The 20,721-nt window shown below is 40.3% G+C and overlaps 1 protein-coding gene across 11 annotated transcripts in view; it reads left to right on the top strand.

Moving 5' to 3' along the window:
- Positions 1–1,507: 1,507 nt before the first annotated feature.
- Positions 1,508–20,721, top strand: part of MYO3B (myosin IIIB) — a 197,306-nt gene continuing 178,092 nt past the window's right edge. For 8 of the 11 annotated variants that reach the window (XM_018072678.1, XM_018072676.1, XM_018072681.1 and 5 more), the window contains exons 1-4: positions 1,508–1,622; positions 3,369–3,480; positions 6,903–6,968; positions 7,175–7,214. In XM_018072678.1, coding sequence (XP_017928167.1) covers positions 6,962–6,968; positions 7,175–7,214 — 47 coding nt within the window. In that variant the 5' untranslated portion in view covers positions 1,508–1,622; positions 3,369–3,480; positions 6,903–6,961. The remainder of the gene's footprint in view (positions 1,623–3,368; positions 3,481–6,902; positions 6,969–7,174; positions 7,215–20,721) is intronic. The other 3 variants (XM_018072679.1, XM_018072683.1, XM_018072677.1) reach the window with 2 other exon arrangements.

Genomic DNA, 20,721 nt, shown 5'->3' on the forward strand with positions numbered 1-20,721 from the left:
AATAAATTACTGTACTTTGGTCATAATGATAACAATTCACTGTAAGAAACTTAACACTGGTAGATCAAAAGGTAAAGGTGGTGCTGAGTTTTGCAGAGAAAATGCCATTGCTCCTCAGTCTTTAAAGTTTGCATCTTAAATAATTACAAAAAGATCTATGGATAAAAAAAATTTTTAATTATAAGGATTACTTACAGACTACTGTTAAATATAGATAAGAACCAATGCTTTCATATTTGAAGTGGTACTGGATGCTGTGGAGTGAGTCACCCTCGCTAAGCTGATAAATACAGCAGTTGCTCTCCTTGTATCAGATTGTATGATATGGGTACAGTTACAACCTCCATGGAAAAGCAGAGGGTGGTCCTGATGAGCTGGAAAAACGCAGAGAGATTGCTGCAGAAAACTGAGTGAGAAAGAGCCGCTGTGATGTGCTCACAAGGAAAAAAGCATGGGCATACTGAGCAAAGGAACAGCCTCCCCTTTTACTAAGATTTTTTTGTAAACAAAGAAAAGTGTCTAAGAGAAATAGCTACCTGAGTTTCTTCTCATCAGGCAACCACAACCAATCTGAAAAATGGTTATAAGCAAGCTGAAATAAAGACTAATGGGTACAAAGAAGTCCAGAGCTGGGACAGCTCCTCCCCATTCACACCCAAAGGGGGAAGAAGTGCTTTATAAAATAATTTCCTTCACCGGGACCCCTTTCTCAGAGCACAGGTGGAGCTGCGCTCGCAATTCGCTGTTCTCCACAACGAACTGAATGCACAGAGGCGACTGAGGCGTTTAGCCCCAGTGATGCTGCTAGCTATGCACATCTACGCATTGGTTTTATCTCTGTAAAAGCTCACTGAACATTACTCTTTCACGGTGTTAACCGACCTTTTCCAATCGCCCCCGGCCCTGCCCCCGGGCACCTCTCCCGGAGCCGCCGGGCCGCGCCCGCTCTGAGGGACCGGCGCGCGCCGCCTCACGGACCGAGCGGCCCGCCCCGGCACAGCGGGGCCGCCGCCGCCTCAGCGCTCGCCCGGGGTGGGGGGGGGCGAGCGGCCGGGGTCCCAGCTCCTCAGCTGTGCGGAGACAGAGAGAACACTGTCTCTGAGGTGTGCTCAGCTCCCGCCAGGTCTCTGGCCCTGCGGACCCGGCCCGCCGCCGGGTGGGATGGGGGTCGCGCCTCAAAACCGTGAGGGGCTTCGAAATGGCGCTCGCCATTTGCCTTGCAGCCGTCTGGCGCTCAGAGCCGGGCAGGGCTTGACAGCGCTCTGAGGGAGTCGGTGCTGGCAGGGCTTGTCGCTGGCGCCGGGAGCTTGCCGTAGCCCCAGCGAAGTCTGCTCTCAGCCCCGGGGATTGCGGCGGGGAGGCGGCCTCTGCCCCGCTGAGGTGGGTCCTGGGCTGCCCGGGGCCGCTGGTGCAGCGCCATTACAAGCACCGCGGCTGAGGCCGTGCGGGTACCCAGCCTCCGCAGGGGGTGACCAGCTGTACCTGTTTTTCCAAAATCCATAGGTAAGCAATACTCAGGGTAAAAAATTTCCATGATTAAAAATGGCAGAAGATACTACAAGGCAAGAAGTAAGTGGGCGTGACACGGGATTCAGGCCCTGAATAACTGAAGAAAAGTCTCTGTAAGTTTCCCTAAATACCGAACTAGATCTGAATCTAGTATACAATACTTCTTTAAGCGACCTTCTAGTAACTAGTGAACCATAATGTACATTGCGAATACTATAACACTTGATAAATGCCTTTAAGCAAATGTAGTGTCCTTTTCTTCCTTCCTCGTACATAGAGGTATGCTATATTAGCAAAAGAAAGGAAAAGGTAGTGCTATCCATAGATGATACAACACACAAATTGAGACGAGCCTAACTTAAAATGTCTTTCTAGTATTTCTCTGAAGCAGTGTATCTATTTTTGTGAATACAAAATGGTTTTTAGTTTTCAGTTTTAAAAGCTAGGTTTTCTCACTTCATTCTCCCCTTCAAAAGCAACACTGGAATTTCAGTTTCATTGCACTGAAAGCCAAGGATCAGTGTTTTGAGGTATTTTGAAATTATTAGGTGGGAAACTATGTTCTTGTACAGAAATTTCAGGTAGTATGATGTGCAGTAATAGTGGTCACTGTCAGCAAGTCAGATGCAGTTACTGAGTTCTTTTCTGGCAAAAGCAGTGACTTGGATGTATCTTAACCTACTGTGGAGTCTTGTAGAATGTGTTCTGAAAATACAAAGAGTTCATTTTCTAGACCTGTTTTATGCCCCCAAATTGAAGTCCAGCTCATTCTTAATGTGCAGTTGCAAACTATAATGCAGTTAATTTTCTAACCTTATATCCTTTAATCCTCAAGTGTTAATCCAAATTGGTGTTAATTATTGATATTGTAGCACAAAAAGTAAAAACAGAAGAGTTCACCCAAGTTTTATTCAAAAAATAAAAATGTGACTGGAACCAAGCAGAGCTATTTTTCTCTTGGGCTGAGATTTTCATATGGTAATATGGCTAGAAGTCAAGGTGGATATGGATTTCTAAAAGCCATTTCACACCCTTTTAAAAATGAAAAGTCAGTTTAAGTGCAAATTGATTGTTTTAGATACAGGGAAAATATGAACTACTGTGCTGGTTTTTGCTGCTTCTTGGTGTTCCACAGTTAGGAGGCTTTAGGAAAATTATCTGCAGCTCTACAGTTGTGCACATAGGAGAAAGGGCCACACTCTGATTCCTTCCTTGGCATTATGTGCTACCCTGTTGATGGATGTGCAGAGTAAGTGATTTATCTGGTACCATCCAAAATCCTTGATTAGAAGAAATATTGTACCCGTATTACTGACTTTCTTACTACAAGGAGGAGAGATTTAGTGAGCAGTGCAGTGGCTGTTTAGTTGCTTTAAGAGCTGGCAGGACCAGTTTTGCAGTGTTTTTGCCAAATGCGTTCACAATAACAAGTTCATTGGACAAAGACAATGATTCTTGCTGCGCTAATGCCTGGAGAGGCTCACTAACAAGGGACTCCTGAGTGCAGGCTTGTCTGGGGAAGAGACACATTTTGTGTCACGAAAACAGAAGTTACTGTCTTTACCAGCCTTCTGCCAGTGAGGAAGTGGAAGAGAGGGGAGTAATGAATAAAGTGCTGATTCACTGTGCAGTGGTGTGAGAGTAATCAAAGAACATTCATATATAGGAAAGGGTTTTGAAGTCCTGAAAATTATCATAATGTTTTGCTTTTGTTCTTCTTAAGGATTTGGTTGGTGGGTTTTGTTGTTTGGAGTTTTTTCAACGTTGCCCTAGTTTTAAGTTGTCATCTGAATGCACTTTGTGAGATACGCTGTGTGTTTGTAGCTTCTCTTTCGTTCTTACAAAGTTACCTTCCCTAGAAATGAATTCTAGTAATCCAAGGAAATACAAGAGAGGAGAGCCTATGGATCAGCAACAGAAAAGGAGAAGGGGGAAAAAAGCCTCATACAAACCCTGAGCATAACTGGCAAGGTGAGCCTGAAACTTTTTACCAATCTACTTTATGGCTCAACTTCAGTAACATAGAGACAGAGAACAGAAAGGCATCTTGGGCTTGATTGTTTTAGGGAAGTTGGAGTGCTCTGCAGCTGCAGGAACAATCAACACTTCCTTCAGTAGGAATGTTTTTGTTGTTACTGTTTAATTCCTTTTCATCAGTTTGAACAGAACTGTACTGCAGCAGAATAAGCAAGCTGCAATGTATCTGGCAATCATCCAGGACACAAGTTCAGAATGGGCATTTCTAGTAAAGACTCCTGCATTAGAAGTGAAAATATGGAGCCATGTTCCTTACAGTGCTAACCTGAGAAATCAAACATGAGGACTCATTTGCTGTGGTGGCTTATCTCTGTGCTGCTTGGTAAAGCCATGTAGCTCCTAAAATGGGGAGGGGAGATAGGAAGAAGGTAAAGGAGCTGCAGCAGAAGTGCACAGTGAAGGGGTTGGTTACCAAGGAGTTACAGTGTGCAGCTGAGGAAGGCACCTGTTCTTCTGCTTGTGGACAGTGGGTTGACTGCACAGCAGGTAGAACTGGAGAGGGATGAATGAAATGCATGAAACCAGTCTCCCGCTAGTGCCTTCCTGACTTGTCCTACCTTTTGTTCATCTTTCACCTCTTTGCCCATCCCTTGGTTTGTCAGCTGAATGCGTGACGTAAATAGTGAGGAAAGGGTGGTTTGTCTGGAGTGATGAGATGTGGCTGGTCTGTGTGGTACTTCAGCAAGAGGAAACCCTACAATGAACTTGATGCAGCATTAACAGAGCAAGGCCTCGTGATTAACGTGCCACATCAGAAATCTGAAAAATAATTTGAGAAACTGCTGTTGTTTAATTGTGCAAAATTGCTGCAGGGAATTTTTCCCTCTCTGGGGAAGAGAAGTTCTCTGAATAATGCATTGTGTGAGGCCGTACGTGCTTTCCTTGCCCCAAAGCTGAAGAGCTGTGTCTGTAATGTTGCTGCTCTGGGATAAATGTCTGACCATGTAGGGCTGAGCTTTTCCATCTGAATGCTGCACAGTAGGCAAGAAGCTCTGCTGAACACAGCTGAGAATTGGCCTGTGGGAATGGCACATGACAAGGGGGGAGGGATTATGACATTTTTCATTCTTGGCTGTTGTTCTGTAGGGAACACGGCGTGTCAGTAGCTTCTTGCTGGCTGGTCCTCTTTTTCTCTACCCCTCATCTAGTTTCTTCCTCAGACATGGACTGTACCGTGCTGTGAGGAGAGGGAGTACTGACTGTATGTGGAAAAAGGAGACATTTGCAGAACTGCATGTGCGAAAACAGTAGACTAAGCTAATTTTACAATATTTCTTATGAAATAGATGAAAATTCAGGAAAACTAATTAATCTCCTGGCATGGCATGCTACGAATTAATAAAAGGAGTCACTTTTAGTAGTAAAACATGAATGATATTTAAATGTCTCAGAATAAGGGAAGAGTTAAATCTAGCCCACAGTATTTGCATCTTTCTCCTCTGCCCTTGTAGCCACTACTTTCTTGGTCAGAATATCAAGAGAAAGTATACAGGTGTGGAAGATGGATCTAAGTTTGCCTGCTTATCTCTGATGTCACTATGGTTGATGAGAATTAAAGTTACTGGAGTCACTTTTCTTTTCTTTCCCTTCTTCCTGTGCTGATGGTAACATATCGACTGTGGAAGAGGTGTGTTCTGTGTGCTGTGCTGGTGAATGTGTTCAGCCCACTTGAAATAGCAGCATAATTACTGCTGTCAGTCTATTCAGGCAGCTGTTTGTCTAACGTTCTGCATGGACACTGTATTTTTGGGTTTGCATGGACCTGGCTCACTTTACGCACTTTCCATGATTCACAAGAAAATTCCATCTCCTTCAGTCTCATGTCACTACTGTATCAGAAACAATAGGGAATCATTTACCTCTCCAATTCACAGAGCAATGCTTCCACTAACCCCTGGAGATTTCTGTGGTAAGCAGCTGGAAACAGTTGAAAGGGATATAATTTCTAGAGGGGTCACTGTTCATGGCTGAAAGCTTCAACAATATATTAAGCTGGGCATTTTGGTGAAAAAAACCAAAAGATCTGCTTGTATTTAATCTGAGCTGAATTATTTTTCCCACATTGTGTTCAATGACTGAAAATAGTGTATTAAATAGCAGGGTCAACTCTGTAAAGCAGAGAGCACCTCAGTTAATAAATAAACACTGTTTGCCTTGTAGTTACCTGGAACTAATATTAATCCTAGTATTTCAGAAACTAATTGTGCATATTCCTTTGTGTCTAATTGTGAGACCCAGCCACTTCACTGCCCGAGATTCAAACCTGGAGTTGAGAATAAGGTTTAAGACAAAAAGGTGAATTCCAAGTAGGGGAAGGTACTTGAGTGGAGTATGGAAGTTAAGGCTCTCGGTCCCAGTTTCACAGAGGCATCATGCAGACAAAGAGTTTCTGATATGTACTTTTCCTGAATGATGGTCCCCTTCAGGCTCCATATGCTGGTCCTACTTTCTCATTGTTGTGAATGCCAGTGTAAATGTCCAGTTTCAGTGTGGATATTCACATTTGAATACTTAAGATGAGTCCTGTGTCTCCCACCCCTAAAATTAGGAACCCAGCGTCTAAATGGAGCACTGTGAAGTGACTGAACTGATAAAGTGATTTTCTGAATGCTGTCCTAATCATTAGTGTCTCCTGCGTGGCATTGCAAGTAATAATAAGAATTCTGCAGAACAGAATACAGAGGAACCAGAAAATTCTCTCTTGAGAGGAAAAATGGATGTCAGTTTCCCCTTTCATCCTGGCAAGGTTTCTTACCTTCGTTGGTACTTTCTAATTGCTATCAGCAGTATCAAAGACACAAAGCTATGTAAAAGTAGTTCCAGCCTTTGCCCAGATATCCATAGATTTCACTCCTGCTGTGCTGTGCCATATTCAAAGTTAATTGGATGACCCAATTTTCAACCTGAAATACAGTATGAACTTAGAGACTGTATCAGTGCAATTATAAGTTGCTTGAAGAGCACATCTGCAGTGTTGGGCACAAAAATCTGGAGGCCAAAACAGAGTGTTGGAAGCACATAAGCAGTTAATGACTGAAAAGAGAGTTGACCAGTGGAATGGGAATGTATACAAGAACCATACGTTAAAAGCCAGATATTTCCATTTTACTGAAATTGTACATTGTAAAAGACTGGTATGAAGGCAGTTTAAGGGACTGTGTTCATCATTCTCCTGCATTGCAATAAAGCATCATCCTTCTTTCTATATGCCATTTAGTGTTCAAAATAGATTGATTCAGCTAAGTTCTCTTTACAGACTAAATCAGACTGTAAGCTTTGAATTTCTGTTTCATTCATCATGTGCTTTTGAGGCCTCCTCATGTTCTTGTTAATAATTCAGCATTTACCTATTCTAGGTTTATTGCTCAGAGAGACAGTACCTTTTGCTGAGCCGAGCATATGGCTAACAGGAGCTATGTCAGGTAAGGAATGCAACCTTTAATTTTTCTCCTTGTCTTTTGTTGTTAGTCAGCTTTGGAATAGAACTGTAATGCAGTCAGTCGGGTTTGTATATGTCAACAACTGTTACCTTGGGTAGCCTTTTACTTTGAAATAGCTGGAGAAATGCCAGAGATCTCAAGTGTCTTGAAGACTGTCAAGCTTTTGCTTTTTCTGTTTGTTGTTTCAGCAGCTGAGAACACAGCAAGTCCTGAATCAAACTGGATTAGGTAAGAAAGAGTTTTTAAATGTTGCCATTTATGGCACCCTGGAGAAAAAACAAATGTGGTTTTCTGACTCCCTTCCTGCAAAATAGACAAGTCCTTGTCTCATTCTGCTAACATGTCATAATTGTCTTACAGATGGTCAGCTAGTAGCTGGGAACTGTTGCTCTGCTTGGAGCTGTATTTCTTAACCTTTTTATTTTTTTCTTTCTCAAGTAATGAAATTAAGCTATTGAGCTAGGCAAAATAGCTGACTCCTGATTTCATCTTAATGCCAAGAATACTGTGAAAGAAAGTTACTGAGAACATGTAATTAAAATAACAATTACTGACTGTTGTTATTTTGCAGTGGGGCCTTCATACATTTGTAACAGCACAGCTGTATTTGACAGGTGTTAATTCCATTCACGGACATTGCCTAAGGGTTGAACTGCCCTGGCAATTGTGGGCTTGTTCAGCCATTTCTCCTTCTACTGAGGTGCAGGAACTACTGGCTAGAGAGTGACTTTTGAACTGAGCGGTACGTGGCACGATGAAATACAAATCCCTGTGACTGGTCAAATTCTTAGGTATATTTTTTAGTCTCATTTTAGTCTCATTTTCAGTCTCGTTTCAGAAAGAAAATTTGGTGGTTGGTTTCTACAGGCCTTACTTGTTGGCTCCTTTCAAAAGAGTGATTGTTATAAGGCATACCTTAAAAGCTGTTAGTCTCGAGTTACGAGTTTGTAGTCTTGATGGTTATGATGTGATGCAGTGCCTACAGTATTAGAGGAGGAATAAGCTTTTACAACCTTCATACTATAAGAAAGAATGGATTGTGAGGAGTGCAGCCTGTACTGCTTTCATTATAACTCTTGTCTGAAGAATTGACTCATGGTATACTTTTTCCTGCTTGGGTTCTTTGCCAAAAAAATAAAATGGTAGCTCTCTTTCTCATCAGGATTCATGGCTCTGTCAGTGTCAACCTATTGTGAAATGGAACTTGGGGATTTCATTATCCAAAATTCTAAAAAGAAAAATCAGTTCACTGCAAATATTAATACTGTAGGTAACAGGTTCCAGCTAAGGATTTACATATTGTGTTAGCTCTTTAAAAAACCCCAGAAGTTCTTGCAGGGGTTCTTATGTGTATGCGTGTGTAGTAACAAGAGTAGCTCTTTTTAAGTCATTGTGATAATGGAGCTAATGACAAGACAGTTGGCACTGTCGCGCTAAGGTGATCTTCACCCTTGCAAGACAAAATATAGTTAGATTAGCACATTTTTTGCAGAGATACGCAGTTATCCTTGTGTATAAAAGATTTGACTCCTGTTAGCCAGCAGATGCCCGTGTCCTTGACAAAGCTGTCTTTGCAAGATAGATATAGCTATAGAATGCACATTGTTCTGTTCTATATGCCACAGTTTCTTCTCCAAAATGCGTTGTGACTTGAAAATATATAAATGTTTTGGGACTAGGTGGAAGATCTTGTGGAGTGTTATGGTACCTACTCTGGTAAGGCTGCCCTAAGCCCCAAGTATATCAGTTTATCATAGTACCAAGTCAACCTCTATTCTGTCCTTGGTGCAGTTCCAGCTCCACAATGGAGGCTGTACTGAACTCATAGGTATGCAATTGTGCCTTATCTTTGCTGCCTTCCCAGCCTTTCCACTTTCTTGGACTCAGGTGTGCAAGTCTCAAATAGAGCTTTTTAGCTGCAGTCCTGCATCTTGTTCCAGGGGTTCTGTTTTCTACCTGTGGCTTTCAGGAGAGAGAAGTTTTTTGCAGAACAGTTTTTTAGCAGGACTCTGTGTCAGTAATATAAAGAATACTGTAAACGTTTTGGTAAAGACTTTATAATATTCTACAGTGCAGGAGGTATCCTGCAAAGGAAGAGGGTGCTTTTTTTACTGTGGGCTGCTTAAGTACAGCTGTAAGGTGGATGCTTAATAGAGATTTGAGATTCATATGGAAACGGTGTGCCGTATATAAAAATAGGCTGGGCTCTTATTTAGGTATCAGAAGGTAGAGGCATCTCTGGCACTTTTTTGTGGATAATAAAGGAAAATATAGAAATATTTAGGGAACATTTGTTCCTGGCATTGAAATCTGAAACAACAAAGTGCTGCTTAAAACAGTTTGAAAGAGTGCTGTCTCTGGTCTTCATGATTTCCTGGGTAGGCGTAGAACTATAAGAGTTATGCTGATCCCGAAAGGAACCTTGTCTTTACATTTGACTACTGCTTGGAAAAAAGCAAAATCCCATCCATTGTTTCATGAATATTTTCCTGCACAAGCAGAATTTTACTGAACTCTGCCTGCTGGAGAGTTTCCTGATTCATGACAGTGTTCTCTGCTACTTCTACCCTCAGCTTAGGCACTGTGCAAATGTCACAGAAAGAGGGAAATGGTTAATGATAGTCCAGCTGTAAGAATAATTTGTTCTGTTATTCTTTGGTGACCAATGCTGTTGACTGTTCTCATCTCTTCCATGTTCTTCCTATTTCTGCTATCCTCCGTTGTCCAGCTTAGCATGAACTGAAGGGTAGAAGGGTGGTTAATTTGGGCCTGAAAGACAGGCAGGACAGGAGGTTTCAGTAACTCTTCTCTCTTGCGGATCTTTCCTTACAATAAACAGAGAGAAAATGGAAATGGAGAATAGCTTAGTGTGGTACAATGATTTTCAGAGAAAAGGTTACCTGTAGGGTTAAGAAGGCCTGAGGGTCAGTCCTCTGAACATACCAAGACTCCAGCAGGTGGTAGAAAATTATTTGCTTGCAAATGATTAGCAACTCACCACATGTTTTGCAGGATCTGTCACCTTACTGAGGCATTTGTTTTAAAAACCATTTTAAACAGCTGTTCTTCAGCACAGGTGATTTTTTTATTTAGAAAAAGGAGAAATTATTGGAAAGTTCCCTGTCCCTGTTATTGCATACTTTTTAATACTGTAGAATTAGCCAGCAAAACCTGGATGTAGAGGGAGAGCAGAAGCTGTTCCCTTCAGGTTCCTTCAGGTTTCTGATCTCTGAATATGTTAGCTGGACATTCTGGATGTAGCTAGTGTTCACTGACCTTCTCTCTGCCATGGGACAATGCTGTTATGTTGTGGTACATCCACAGAGCTTGTCACTGAGCTATTTGTTACACCATTCTATTTGCTCTACCGAATTGCTATAAAATGTGTCCTGAAAAAGAAATAAATTAAAAGCCTTATTTCTGATATTGAAAGAATGCAGTATTGCTGTTGATAATTTTCCTGGATGTATGGGGAATAAACTCAGTCTGAGTGCATGAAGTAGGAAGCCTTGTAAAAGATGTAGAGTGGGATGGCAGTTTTCATGTCTCCTTGTATATTTTTTACACTGTATTTTAGACCTACTGGAGGGATGACTGATAGATGTGATTAATTCCACCTCACTTGAAAGAAGAGGGCATGTTTGGTGCATATCATGTCGTCTTCACTTGTTCTCTCGTCGTTTCTGTGAATAGTAACATGGATGATCTTTAAAATTTGTGTGTAGCCTGTGAAATGGATACAAAGACCTGTCAGACTACCTTTTCTAATACATTTTCCTCTGAGGAAACAAACCTAACATAAATGTCACTTGCAGTATGAGCAACTGCAGCAGGTGGAGCATTGAATTAATGGTTCTGAGAGGCAAGCCAGGAGAGATTATGAGATAAATACAGTAGATGTGGTACATAATTCAACATTTTTTTCGTGATTAAAAATGAACTCAAGGAAAAATAGTGCATCTTCAAAAAGTTAGAGTATTTGAAAATGGCTTATCTTTTGTGCTTTTTGAAAAGTCTTAAAAATCATTTAAACTATATTTATAGGGAAAATCCCCCATTAGTTTAATTAGAAGGATATTTTTCAGCTCTTGGTCTTACATTCTTTTGTAATGCACATTTTGAATGTGCTGAAAGGTAAGGAATTTGCTTATAAGATATACTTGGTATGATACCTCGCGTTTTGTGGCAAGGCATTGTTTCAGTGAAAAATTATAAAACTAAACTGATTGCTGTATTGAAAATTATATATATATATTCATCAAATGCAGAGAAAGGACTAGTGTTAGAGTAAGTGACTCGAGTTTAACATCTGATAATATATAGGAAGGTGATGTGAGTGCAGCTCCCTTTCAGGTGTTTGTGTCATAGTTACGGAAGAAATTTATATGCTGACAGAAGGTTTGGAGGCTCCACAGAAGTCAACTAACAATAAACTAAAGGAATATGTTGGTGACTCATGTTAGTAGGCTAAGTTGCTTCTCACTAGTGATAGTTTGGCCTCTTTCCAGTTTCAAGAGTGAAGGACTATGACAACTGGCTATTAACTTATGTTGTAATACAGAGAAACCAGCTGGTTTAATAGCTGGGCCAAAGGTGGTGGCATGGTGATTTCTGATGGCTTAAGGTTGTGCACCTGAGAGCTTCACAGGCTTCACAGGCACTGCTGAGAAAATGTTTCCCATTCCCTCATAGCAGCGAACTGGCTGCTGTGAAATGAACACCTTTTTTTTGACCAATCCACTAAAAGGCCTTTGGAATAGAAAATTCATCCGCTGTCTGAGCTGGAAGGTGAGTGCTCTTTGTAACAGACTAAAAGACTGGGAATGAAACATGTCCAAGAAACACCAAAGAATGCAATTTAGAGTACTTGTTAAATCAGGTAATGTGCTTTCAGCTGTAAACAGTTGTGGTGATGAACACACCCCACTTCCCCCTTCATAAATTAGGGTGGTCTTTCCAGGTGTAGAAGTCTGTGTCCAGGGGCACATTCTTTACAATCTGATTAGCTCCACAGGAACTAAAAGGGAGAAAACATCATTTTGGCCTTCGGGGTATACTGTGGACAAGAGGGCTGCAGTGGTGCCACTTTCTCAAGGTATGATTTTTGGTAGAGCTATCTTAAGGTTTCTTTGTATTTGCCTCCACATGCTACAGTCGTTCCTCCTGATTCCTACCAAGGTGTTCCTGAAGTGCAAAATCATGAGGTGGCTGTAGCTGCCAAATATTAGTTCCAGTTTTCAGAGAGTTCTCTGGAGAAAATTAATCTTTCTCTTATGATTGGCAGTATCAGCTCGGTCTGACATCTGATTAACCTGCTGCTAATGCATGCTCAAACCTGAGTATTGCATCAGTTTCTGTCCTACTCTTAGGTGCATTTTACCATGAGCTGAATGGATAAAGGGAATGTTAACCACATGGGAAGGAAGGACTACAAGCAGCTGCTCAGGGAGCAGTGACAGAAGCTCTGGTAACAAGCACGTGAGGCAGGAAAAAGGTAGTATAATCTTAAACGAAAGTGAAACTGGAAACCCCCTGGGACTGAGAGCCAGCAGTCAGCACTGCACAGTAAAGCAGTGCGAGGCTTGCAAATGAGGTGTTTGAAAGTCAGGAAGCTGGCAGTAGAGGACCTTCAGGACCTGCTGAAGCAGCTGGAGCCAGCAATCAACACCGCAGTGCTTCGAGGGTCAATAAATTATTTTTTTGTTTTTACTTGTTGGGGCTCTGGAGGTGGTGTTTGCCTTAATTACTGCTGTCACTCAGGGGCATAGAGGGAAGGAATTCGCTGCACACAAGTGTTTCTAGAGCTGTAAAAAGTCATGCTATACTTCTGAAACAGGTCTATTTCTATCTTCCACACTCTTCCCCACTCCAGTAGCAAGCTCTTACAGTAAGGTACCATTCCTGGAGCTTTCACCTTTCTCTTTCTTTTCATCACCCACTTGGTTACTGTCTCCATGTTCGCAGTCTTTCAGAAGAGGGACCATGATCATTGTGGTGTTGTCATGTGTTCCCACAGTTACCCACAGGCTCATTGTACTTTTAAAGAGGGTTGGAGAATAAGTTTAGTGTTTTCCTCTAAAAATTCTGCTCTTTTGTCATGCTTTCTTCTCTATTCTGAATGCAGTCAGTTACAGATACATAATCTGCCTGTCCTAAATTAAATAATTAAGGGTCAGAAAATTAATGGAAAAATTACATAGTTATGTTTCTGTCTGTATATCATTGTGGCAGCACTCCATGCACTACTTGAAGTCACACCAGTGTCATAGTCACAAGAAGTTGCATGAATTGCTGCTGCTGGGACTATTTTTTCTGGGGAATGTCACGAACATAATGCTACTACTAAGAGAAATCTGTTATACTCAATTTTTAATAGTTGTCAGGTAACCTATGGTGTAGTTTTCATTATTTAATCTGATTTTTCTGAGTCTTAACAGTGGTACATCTGGAAAGATGCAGAAAGCTTTGTAGTAGTGTGAAGTTCTAATGGTGAAAATTTCTGTAAATTTTGGATGGTGCAAGTATATAAACCTTATTTGTCTGCCTGAAATATGGAGTCACCTTTCGAAGTAAATTTGAAATGTCTCCTGTACTTTTGTACAGGAAAGGGAAATTATTAGGATTGGTTCAGGAGACATTCAGAGTTGAAGGAAAGATCTTTTCTGGTCCTTTACTGAACAGAAGTGAAAAGGCTGTATTCCTCCTTATTAAAGTCTTGATGACAAAGAGTATGAATATTTCATTAGCCGGAAGAATACTTTGTTATTGTTCAGACTTAGTCTTATGCTTTCATGAACTCCAGAGACAACAAATACAAATCAGAATAATTTTATAATTTGTGGCAAAGACTAATTTTGTTAAACAATACATAGTAAATTGCCAGAGTTTTGCAGGAGCTGTTTATTTAATAGAAGGAAGAAAATAATTAAATTTGAAAATAGTTTCTGGGAGAGAGGAATTTGAAAAGCAGGCCCTGAAACCAGGTTCTGCTTTTCAGTGTGGGGTTTTGTGTAATTAAATATTGGTTGTCTTAGTAATTACTAAACTGAGAACAGGATGTCCTTATGGCCTCAAATGCTTGTTTATTCTCTGTGAAGAAAGAAAAGAAAAAGAAAATACAAAAAGGAGTTTGCTTACCTGAAAATGTTTGCCTTACAAGTTCCACACCACGTTGCTTTTGATTTCAATGTACATTTTCTATATAAACAGTATCTAATGTAAGATGTAGACTTTAAAGTTTAGTCTAAGAGTCTGTGAATGCCGACAGTTATTACCAGGCAATACTGTAGCATACAAACCTTCAATTGTCTTCCTTTAAGAAGGTGAAAATAGTGACCATGAGAAAAATTTATCTGGCTCATGTGTTAATAGGGCTGTTTGATCTCACTGCTTTTATGTCTTGATATGCACTCAAGGGTCTGTAGATCTGTAGATCTCACTACTCTTTGGTTTGAAAAATGTACAAGTTTTTACATGATCTGAGGGAGGCTGGCCAAGAAAAGGCTTGGGTAAAGTACCAGTAGGGACTGCAGTGAGGACTGGGCTTCCCTGTGAGGGCAGGTGAGCCGGGAGCCCCGGTGCCAGTGAGGCAGCAAGGCCAGTGGCCACACTGAGTGTGGGGCATCTGGCAGGACACCAGCCAGGAGGGGGGCAGGCCCAGGGATGGCAGCCAGAGTTGGCTAACAGTCCAATGACTGCCAGGGGAGTCTGTAGCAAGAAGGCAGACTCAAGATCTGTTGAGGAGATCAAGTCCATGCCCTGATAATTACATTGCAAAATCATGTAATCCACTGTGGTGTGTGTGCTGGGCATTATTCTGGGCAGGTTGTTGCAGTTGATAAACAGTTTTGCATGCTGATCTTGCTTGAGTCAGAGTTCACATTCCTGTCTGCTGCAAGTCTGTTTTCCCCTAATGTTTTGGATTCCTGAACACTCTCATTATGTCAGAGTACAGCCCACTCAAGACAGGAGTCATTCTGGCGTGGATGCCTTGTCAAGGATTAATTCTGGATTTTGCAGTACTTTCCTTAAGATCTTTATCGGGGACCTATTTAACTATTAAACTTGCATGATTGTCTCTTCATCTTTTGACAGCTGCATTTTTAAAGTGTTTTCTTTATACATGTAGTATAAAGAAACCTCTAAAGGGTTTTATTTTTACGTAGAGCACCATATAGCTTCTGATTTTGTGACATTGCAGTCTTACCTTGGCAATGCTTTGTTACAGCATCCTTCAAAAATAAGATTGCATGCTAAACCAGTATCTAACTGCAGCAATGTTCATTATTGTCACACACAGCTTCTGTTAGAAGGCCCAGTTAAATGAGACACATCTTGATCCCATTTATGTGTCTGCTTTTAAAGGATGGTTGTTAGCTTACAGCATAACAAATTATGAAAAACTAAATGTTAACATTTAGAGAGATTTTTTTCTGAGGTTTGACCATTTTCCAGCTAATGTTATGCTTCCCAGTAGACTAACAGGTTGTGAAAAGTTGGGCAAAATATGAATAAAAAAGTGTGTTACAGGGCAGGTGAGACTCTTCATAGGAGCAGTCAGCCTCTCCAGAAGGTGGAAAGCAGTAGTTTGATGGAGAAACAGGTTACTTCCTTCTTAGAGAAATGACTAGTAGTTTGTGTTTTAGGGGTTCAGACGAAGGTGAGTTGCTTGAGAGATAGGGATGGATTATGAAGCAAAAATGGTTGCCAGAGTAGGATTCCCTTCTGAGGTGTATATGAGCTGAAAAAGAGCTGTGAATTTATTAGAAAAGAAGACCTTTCAATGCTGATCTGAATCTAGATGGATGTAGACTTGTATTTTTTTTTTTTAAATTCTGTTCTCTTTTGATTTCACAAACCTTGGTAAGCTGCATTATTGTGATCTTATTGTGGATGCAGTAAATGAATCCTTTTATTAGCCATTTATGTTGATCTGGTTTAGGTGAGGGATGATATCAATACAGACAACTAACTTGAAGGAATTTGTACCCATAGTCTCTTGCAATCCATAGATAGTACTGAACTACTTTTAGGCAGCCATCGGCCCAAAATATTTCTTAGAGGCTCTAAAGATAGTGGAGTTGCACAAATCAATACACAAGCCAGTAACTCAATGTGTGAGAAGGAGAGATATTTCCATTGCTGAAATGGAAATCTCTCTGGAATGCTGGTGAGAAGCCCAGGGATTGGAAAGGAGTATGAATGAAGGATGTTATCACACGTTTTACAAATTGGGAAACCAGAGTTAGAGAAAAGTGAGATAATTTTTCTGGGGTAGGCACAAAAATATTCTGTCTTGATACCTTAGCCTGTTCCTATACCATCTTTCAGGATCAGGTTTCTTCCATCTCCTGTTAGTTGCTTCCCATATGGTGGTTGCCTTCACTAATGTAAAAGTTGAACAGACTGAGGTCAGCATGCCTCTGAGATAACATCCCATTTTAGAATTAGTTCAGTTTTCATTAGTGAATTAACTGAACATTTAAATATTTATGACTATCTCAGATGTCTACTACAACAAAAAATAAATAATTCATTATAGAAAATTACCTCTGTACAATTGATACCAGAAGGATATAAATCAGATATGGCAATTTCCAAAGAAGCAGTACAATATCTTGTTTTTGTTGGAACACCCTCAAGTGAGTATCTTTTTGAGTCAACCATTGCTTTTCTGAGCTGGGTAACAAACCTTCCGTTGTGTGAGTAGTAGTGATGGGAGAAAGTCTGTTTACAGAAATATGCGTATAGTAAAAGTATATCGACACTTGGGACAATTCAGGGAATCTGTGTACAGTATATAATTTCTGTTTGATATTGGGAAGTTTTTTGTGTAAATCTGTCAGACTGCAAGCATCACTTTGTATGGGGTTGTATTTGCCTTATCTGTTATACTTCCATTTTTGGAGATAGGTTGAAATAAACTTTACACCTGCCAAAAGCTAACAAAGAGGAAAAATTTAATTGTGATAAGTGAGTGGCATTAAATAAAGGATTGAATACTCAGTGTGACAAGCCAATTATCAAACTTTAAACTTAAACTGGGAGGCTAGACTTCAGTGGGAAGTTTTGATCACACAGTGTGTTTGGAGTGACCTAACAAGGCAGGCCAGAAGATTAAAGGAGAGGGATTCATATCAGCCATTTTGAAAGAAAATCAGCATCTGTTTTCACAAGAAGGATGCATTCTCCATAGATCAGGAGGAGTGACTTAGAAGAGAAGAGGAAATGTGTTTCAGGGTAAATGGCACAAGCTTGAAAGAAGAGACGGGGGGACTTTTGGTTATGGTCAGTTAGAAGGTGAAAGTGTTTGAGATGTCAGGAAGCTGAGACAATGAAGTCAAAACAAGATGTCTGTTGGTTTGACTGTTTATTTATGTTCCTTGTAATAGGTGAAGTAAAGGGGTTTTCAGAAACCCTGTTAAGTCTGTGCATATATCTATTTCACCTCATACATATCTTTAAAAATGACCTTGTGGAGTTGAGAGCATTTCAAGGCACTGGAGAACAGGCTCTCAGCAAACCTCTGTGTCTGGCTGAGCTGGTCCACAAAGTCACATGTCTGACGAGAGAAACTGAAATGCATGTACTCTGAGCTCCCAGGGACACTTACAGACAGCAAACCAGGGGGCTACCTCTGCGCTGTTATCTTGGGACAGCTCATGAGCCTTCTGTGAGGGCTCTTGCAATGGAACAGTGCTGTAATGTTTAGAGTTATAGCTTGGGATGTCTGTGTAGGAGACACATTTCAATGCAGGATATTACTGTTGAAAGGTACTAGTTTGTCCAGTTTGTAAACAAAGAACCTAAAGCCTATATAAAATATGATTTCTGCAGTACAGGAAGTGAATTATAGTCAAGACTGTCCCTTGAGTTCTCCAAACTCCTAGGATTGTATTCGAAATGCAGACTCTATTTATAATGCTATCAAGTAAAAGGAGCATCCTAATTACACCACATCACTCATACCATATAAAAATAGCTTTCTTGAGTGGATAATGCCAGTTTCTGTTTTGCTCATCATGCTTTTATTCTGCTTCAGACTTCGCTCTTTTAGCAGGTACTCTGTGTTTAAACAGAGTTAGGATCTCGGGCTATTTGCAGAGGGTATCCTTACAGAAGAGAAAGGACCCACTGCTGTATGAAGTGATAGAACATAATGGCTGAAGGTACAGCGTTGTTAAAAATGTGATGCAAACATAGCACAGTAGATCATGTTTCATATTGCCTGTACAATCTGATTTACTTTTACTTTACCTTAGCTGATATCTCAGTGCTGCTTGTGGTGACATACAACTATATTGTCTATTCTCTCTTTCTGTTTTTTCAAGTGGTATCACAAAATGTTTCCTCTTTCAGATTTTGAAAGCCCACAGTATTGAACACAGAGCTGTTCCATAAACTGAATAATATGTATAAAAGAAAACTAAATAGTTGCTAATGAACTGCTAAAGGCTGGTTGTTCTAGGTCACAGTAACTCTACTCAGTGCATGATACAGCATTCTTACCTCTCATATCTTCTCTTTGTGAATTAAGTTCAGGCATTCTCTTAAGTTTCTTCAGGACTGCAGCGGCCCAAAAGTTAATCTGGGGAAAAAGGCCAGTTTGGTACTTTATTCTATGTTTAAATTCTATTGTGAAAGTTCATGGGCAATTTTGTTGTTGTTATTAAATTGTTCTCTCTTCAAGATCACGGCTCTTGGAGGTGTTAACCTCCTTCAAATCCCCCGAATCAGTAGGAGTTGCAATAGATTAGTGCTTCTCAGTGGGAAATATCTGGCAGGAGCGAGCTCTGACAATTTCTGCTCTTGTCCATATTGGCATCTACTTTTCTCCTGGGGTGCTAGTACCTTTTCACTTAATAGGATAGCTGAGTATTTTGGTGATGTGTTTTTGTAATAGTAGACATCAGGCCTAAATGTCAATTGTGTAGACTTTCAGGCATCTTCCCTTGTGTGACAAAGACAAATCAGATCTTTCTTATTGAAGACCGTATATCAGAATGTGTAGTAAAGTGGACCAAGGTCTAAATTATTCTTCAAAATTAGCCACACTTTTTACGGAGAGAATCAGAGTGCTGCAGCAATATTGTTTGCTATTCAAGTCACAATATACAAATGCATAAGCCAAGAAGATAAGAAAAGGTCCATCAGTGGTTATATCAGTTTGCTAGCACATTGATCTTTCTGCTTTCCTTAAATATTAACAAATGGTAAGATCTGTTTGGGGTTCAGATCAGCAAAAAAACGAAGTTGGTTTTGTTACTCCCTGTATGGTAAGGGGTTATTAGATAACATACACAGGTATAACAGCTCTGAGCAGCTTCTGTATATATCATTATCTGTCTTTTCTACCAATGTGTACCCCCAAAACCCTAACTGATTTTCAAGTCCAGTAATTCACTATAAGCAGCAGTGGATATTGGCATTGTACTGCAACCCTTTGTCAGTCTTTTTGGCTGGGAAGATGTCAAGCCAATTGCTCGTGGATTTGCCTTGGTCTTTGTTACAGAGCTCAACTCAGATGGCTATAGGCCCAGATAGCGTAACCCAAATAATATGTTTATAATTTATTAAACTTAATTCTTTAAAGGTTCTTTTGATAACTGCTCCATGAAGATAGCTACTGAAGGAAGTTTAAAATTAATGGATTCTATCTCATATGCCTATTATTATTTTTGAAGCCTGTTAGAGGAGAGAAATTATGCAAATTGGTGTCACGCTAGGCTACTGCACACATGCTGGTAATGCATAACAACTAGCTCACTGATGAAAATGCTTCATCTTAAGCAAGAGTCATTGTCGGTGCCAAGAGATATTCTTTGTACCATGATTAACAGTTTATTATTATTTTTCTTATGGATAAAAGAGAGTATATCTTCTTATTAAAAATCCTCATTAGAATAAAACTGCTGTAAAAGTAATACTGGAGAACTATGGTGATGAATTATGATTGATTGCATTATACAATTAAGGTATATTGTGAAACAATAGGAAGATCCCTTCAAAATATTAAGCAGTTGTTGCTCGCTCTCTATGAATGACGAAGTAACTTTAATTCTTCAGCTCCTGCTTGTAAAAGACTTGATAAATAGATCAAGCTCAGCATCAATTAGTGTCACAATGATCTTTAGTATTAATGAAGTGAAGCTGCTGGGATTGAACCAGTTTATTTGTACCTCCATGACAGCATCTTAAGCTAACACACACTGCGTTGTCTATCTAGTGCTGGGCATGGGAACCAGTAGGCAGAACACAGTTCTGTGCAGCACTGGGTGATACAAGCTGTCCTGTGAGGGAGCTATCTCAGTCCTGAGGAATTCGGGTATCCTTAGCAGGACATAAATCCAATATAAGATAAGCTGGTTTCAGAAAATAGGTCACTAATGGAAGTTCGCAGTTATTTTCTTCCCAAGTTTATCCTATGCCTGTCTTAGATTTCTTTGTCCTCATCTGTAGGCAAAGCATATCAGGCTTTCTGATTAAACTGCAGTGAAGAGCCTGGATTTGGTCTAAAAGTCATTGGTCTGTTACAGCCCTTCATCCTTACATTTTAACACTAACACTTGTGTTTTGTTTGCCCTGTTAAATTGATGCCAAAGGAGGCAGAGAAAACCTTCTCAGGTATTGATTTTTTACACATGGGGACTGTAGCTGGTAGTCACCTGATTTGCCACCTGCAGTTTATAACTGAATGGGCTCATGGGATTATAAGCTTCATTTTAGTGCTGAGTTC

The sequence above is a fragment of the Manacus vitellinus genome, unplaced genomic scaffold (genome assembly GCF_001715985.3).
Source record: "Manacus vitellinus isolate BGI_N305 unplaced genomic scaffold, ASM171598v3 scaffold_22_pilon, whole genome shotgun sequence".
Taxonomy (NCBI): domain Eukaryota; kingdom Metazoa; phylum Chordata; class Aves; order Passeriformes; family Pipridae; genus Manacus; species Manacus vitellinus.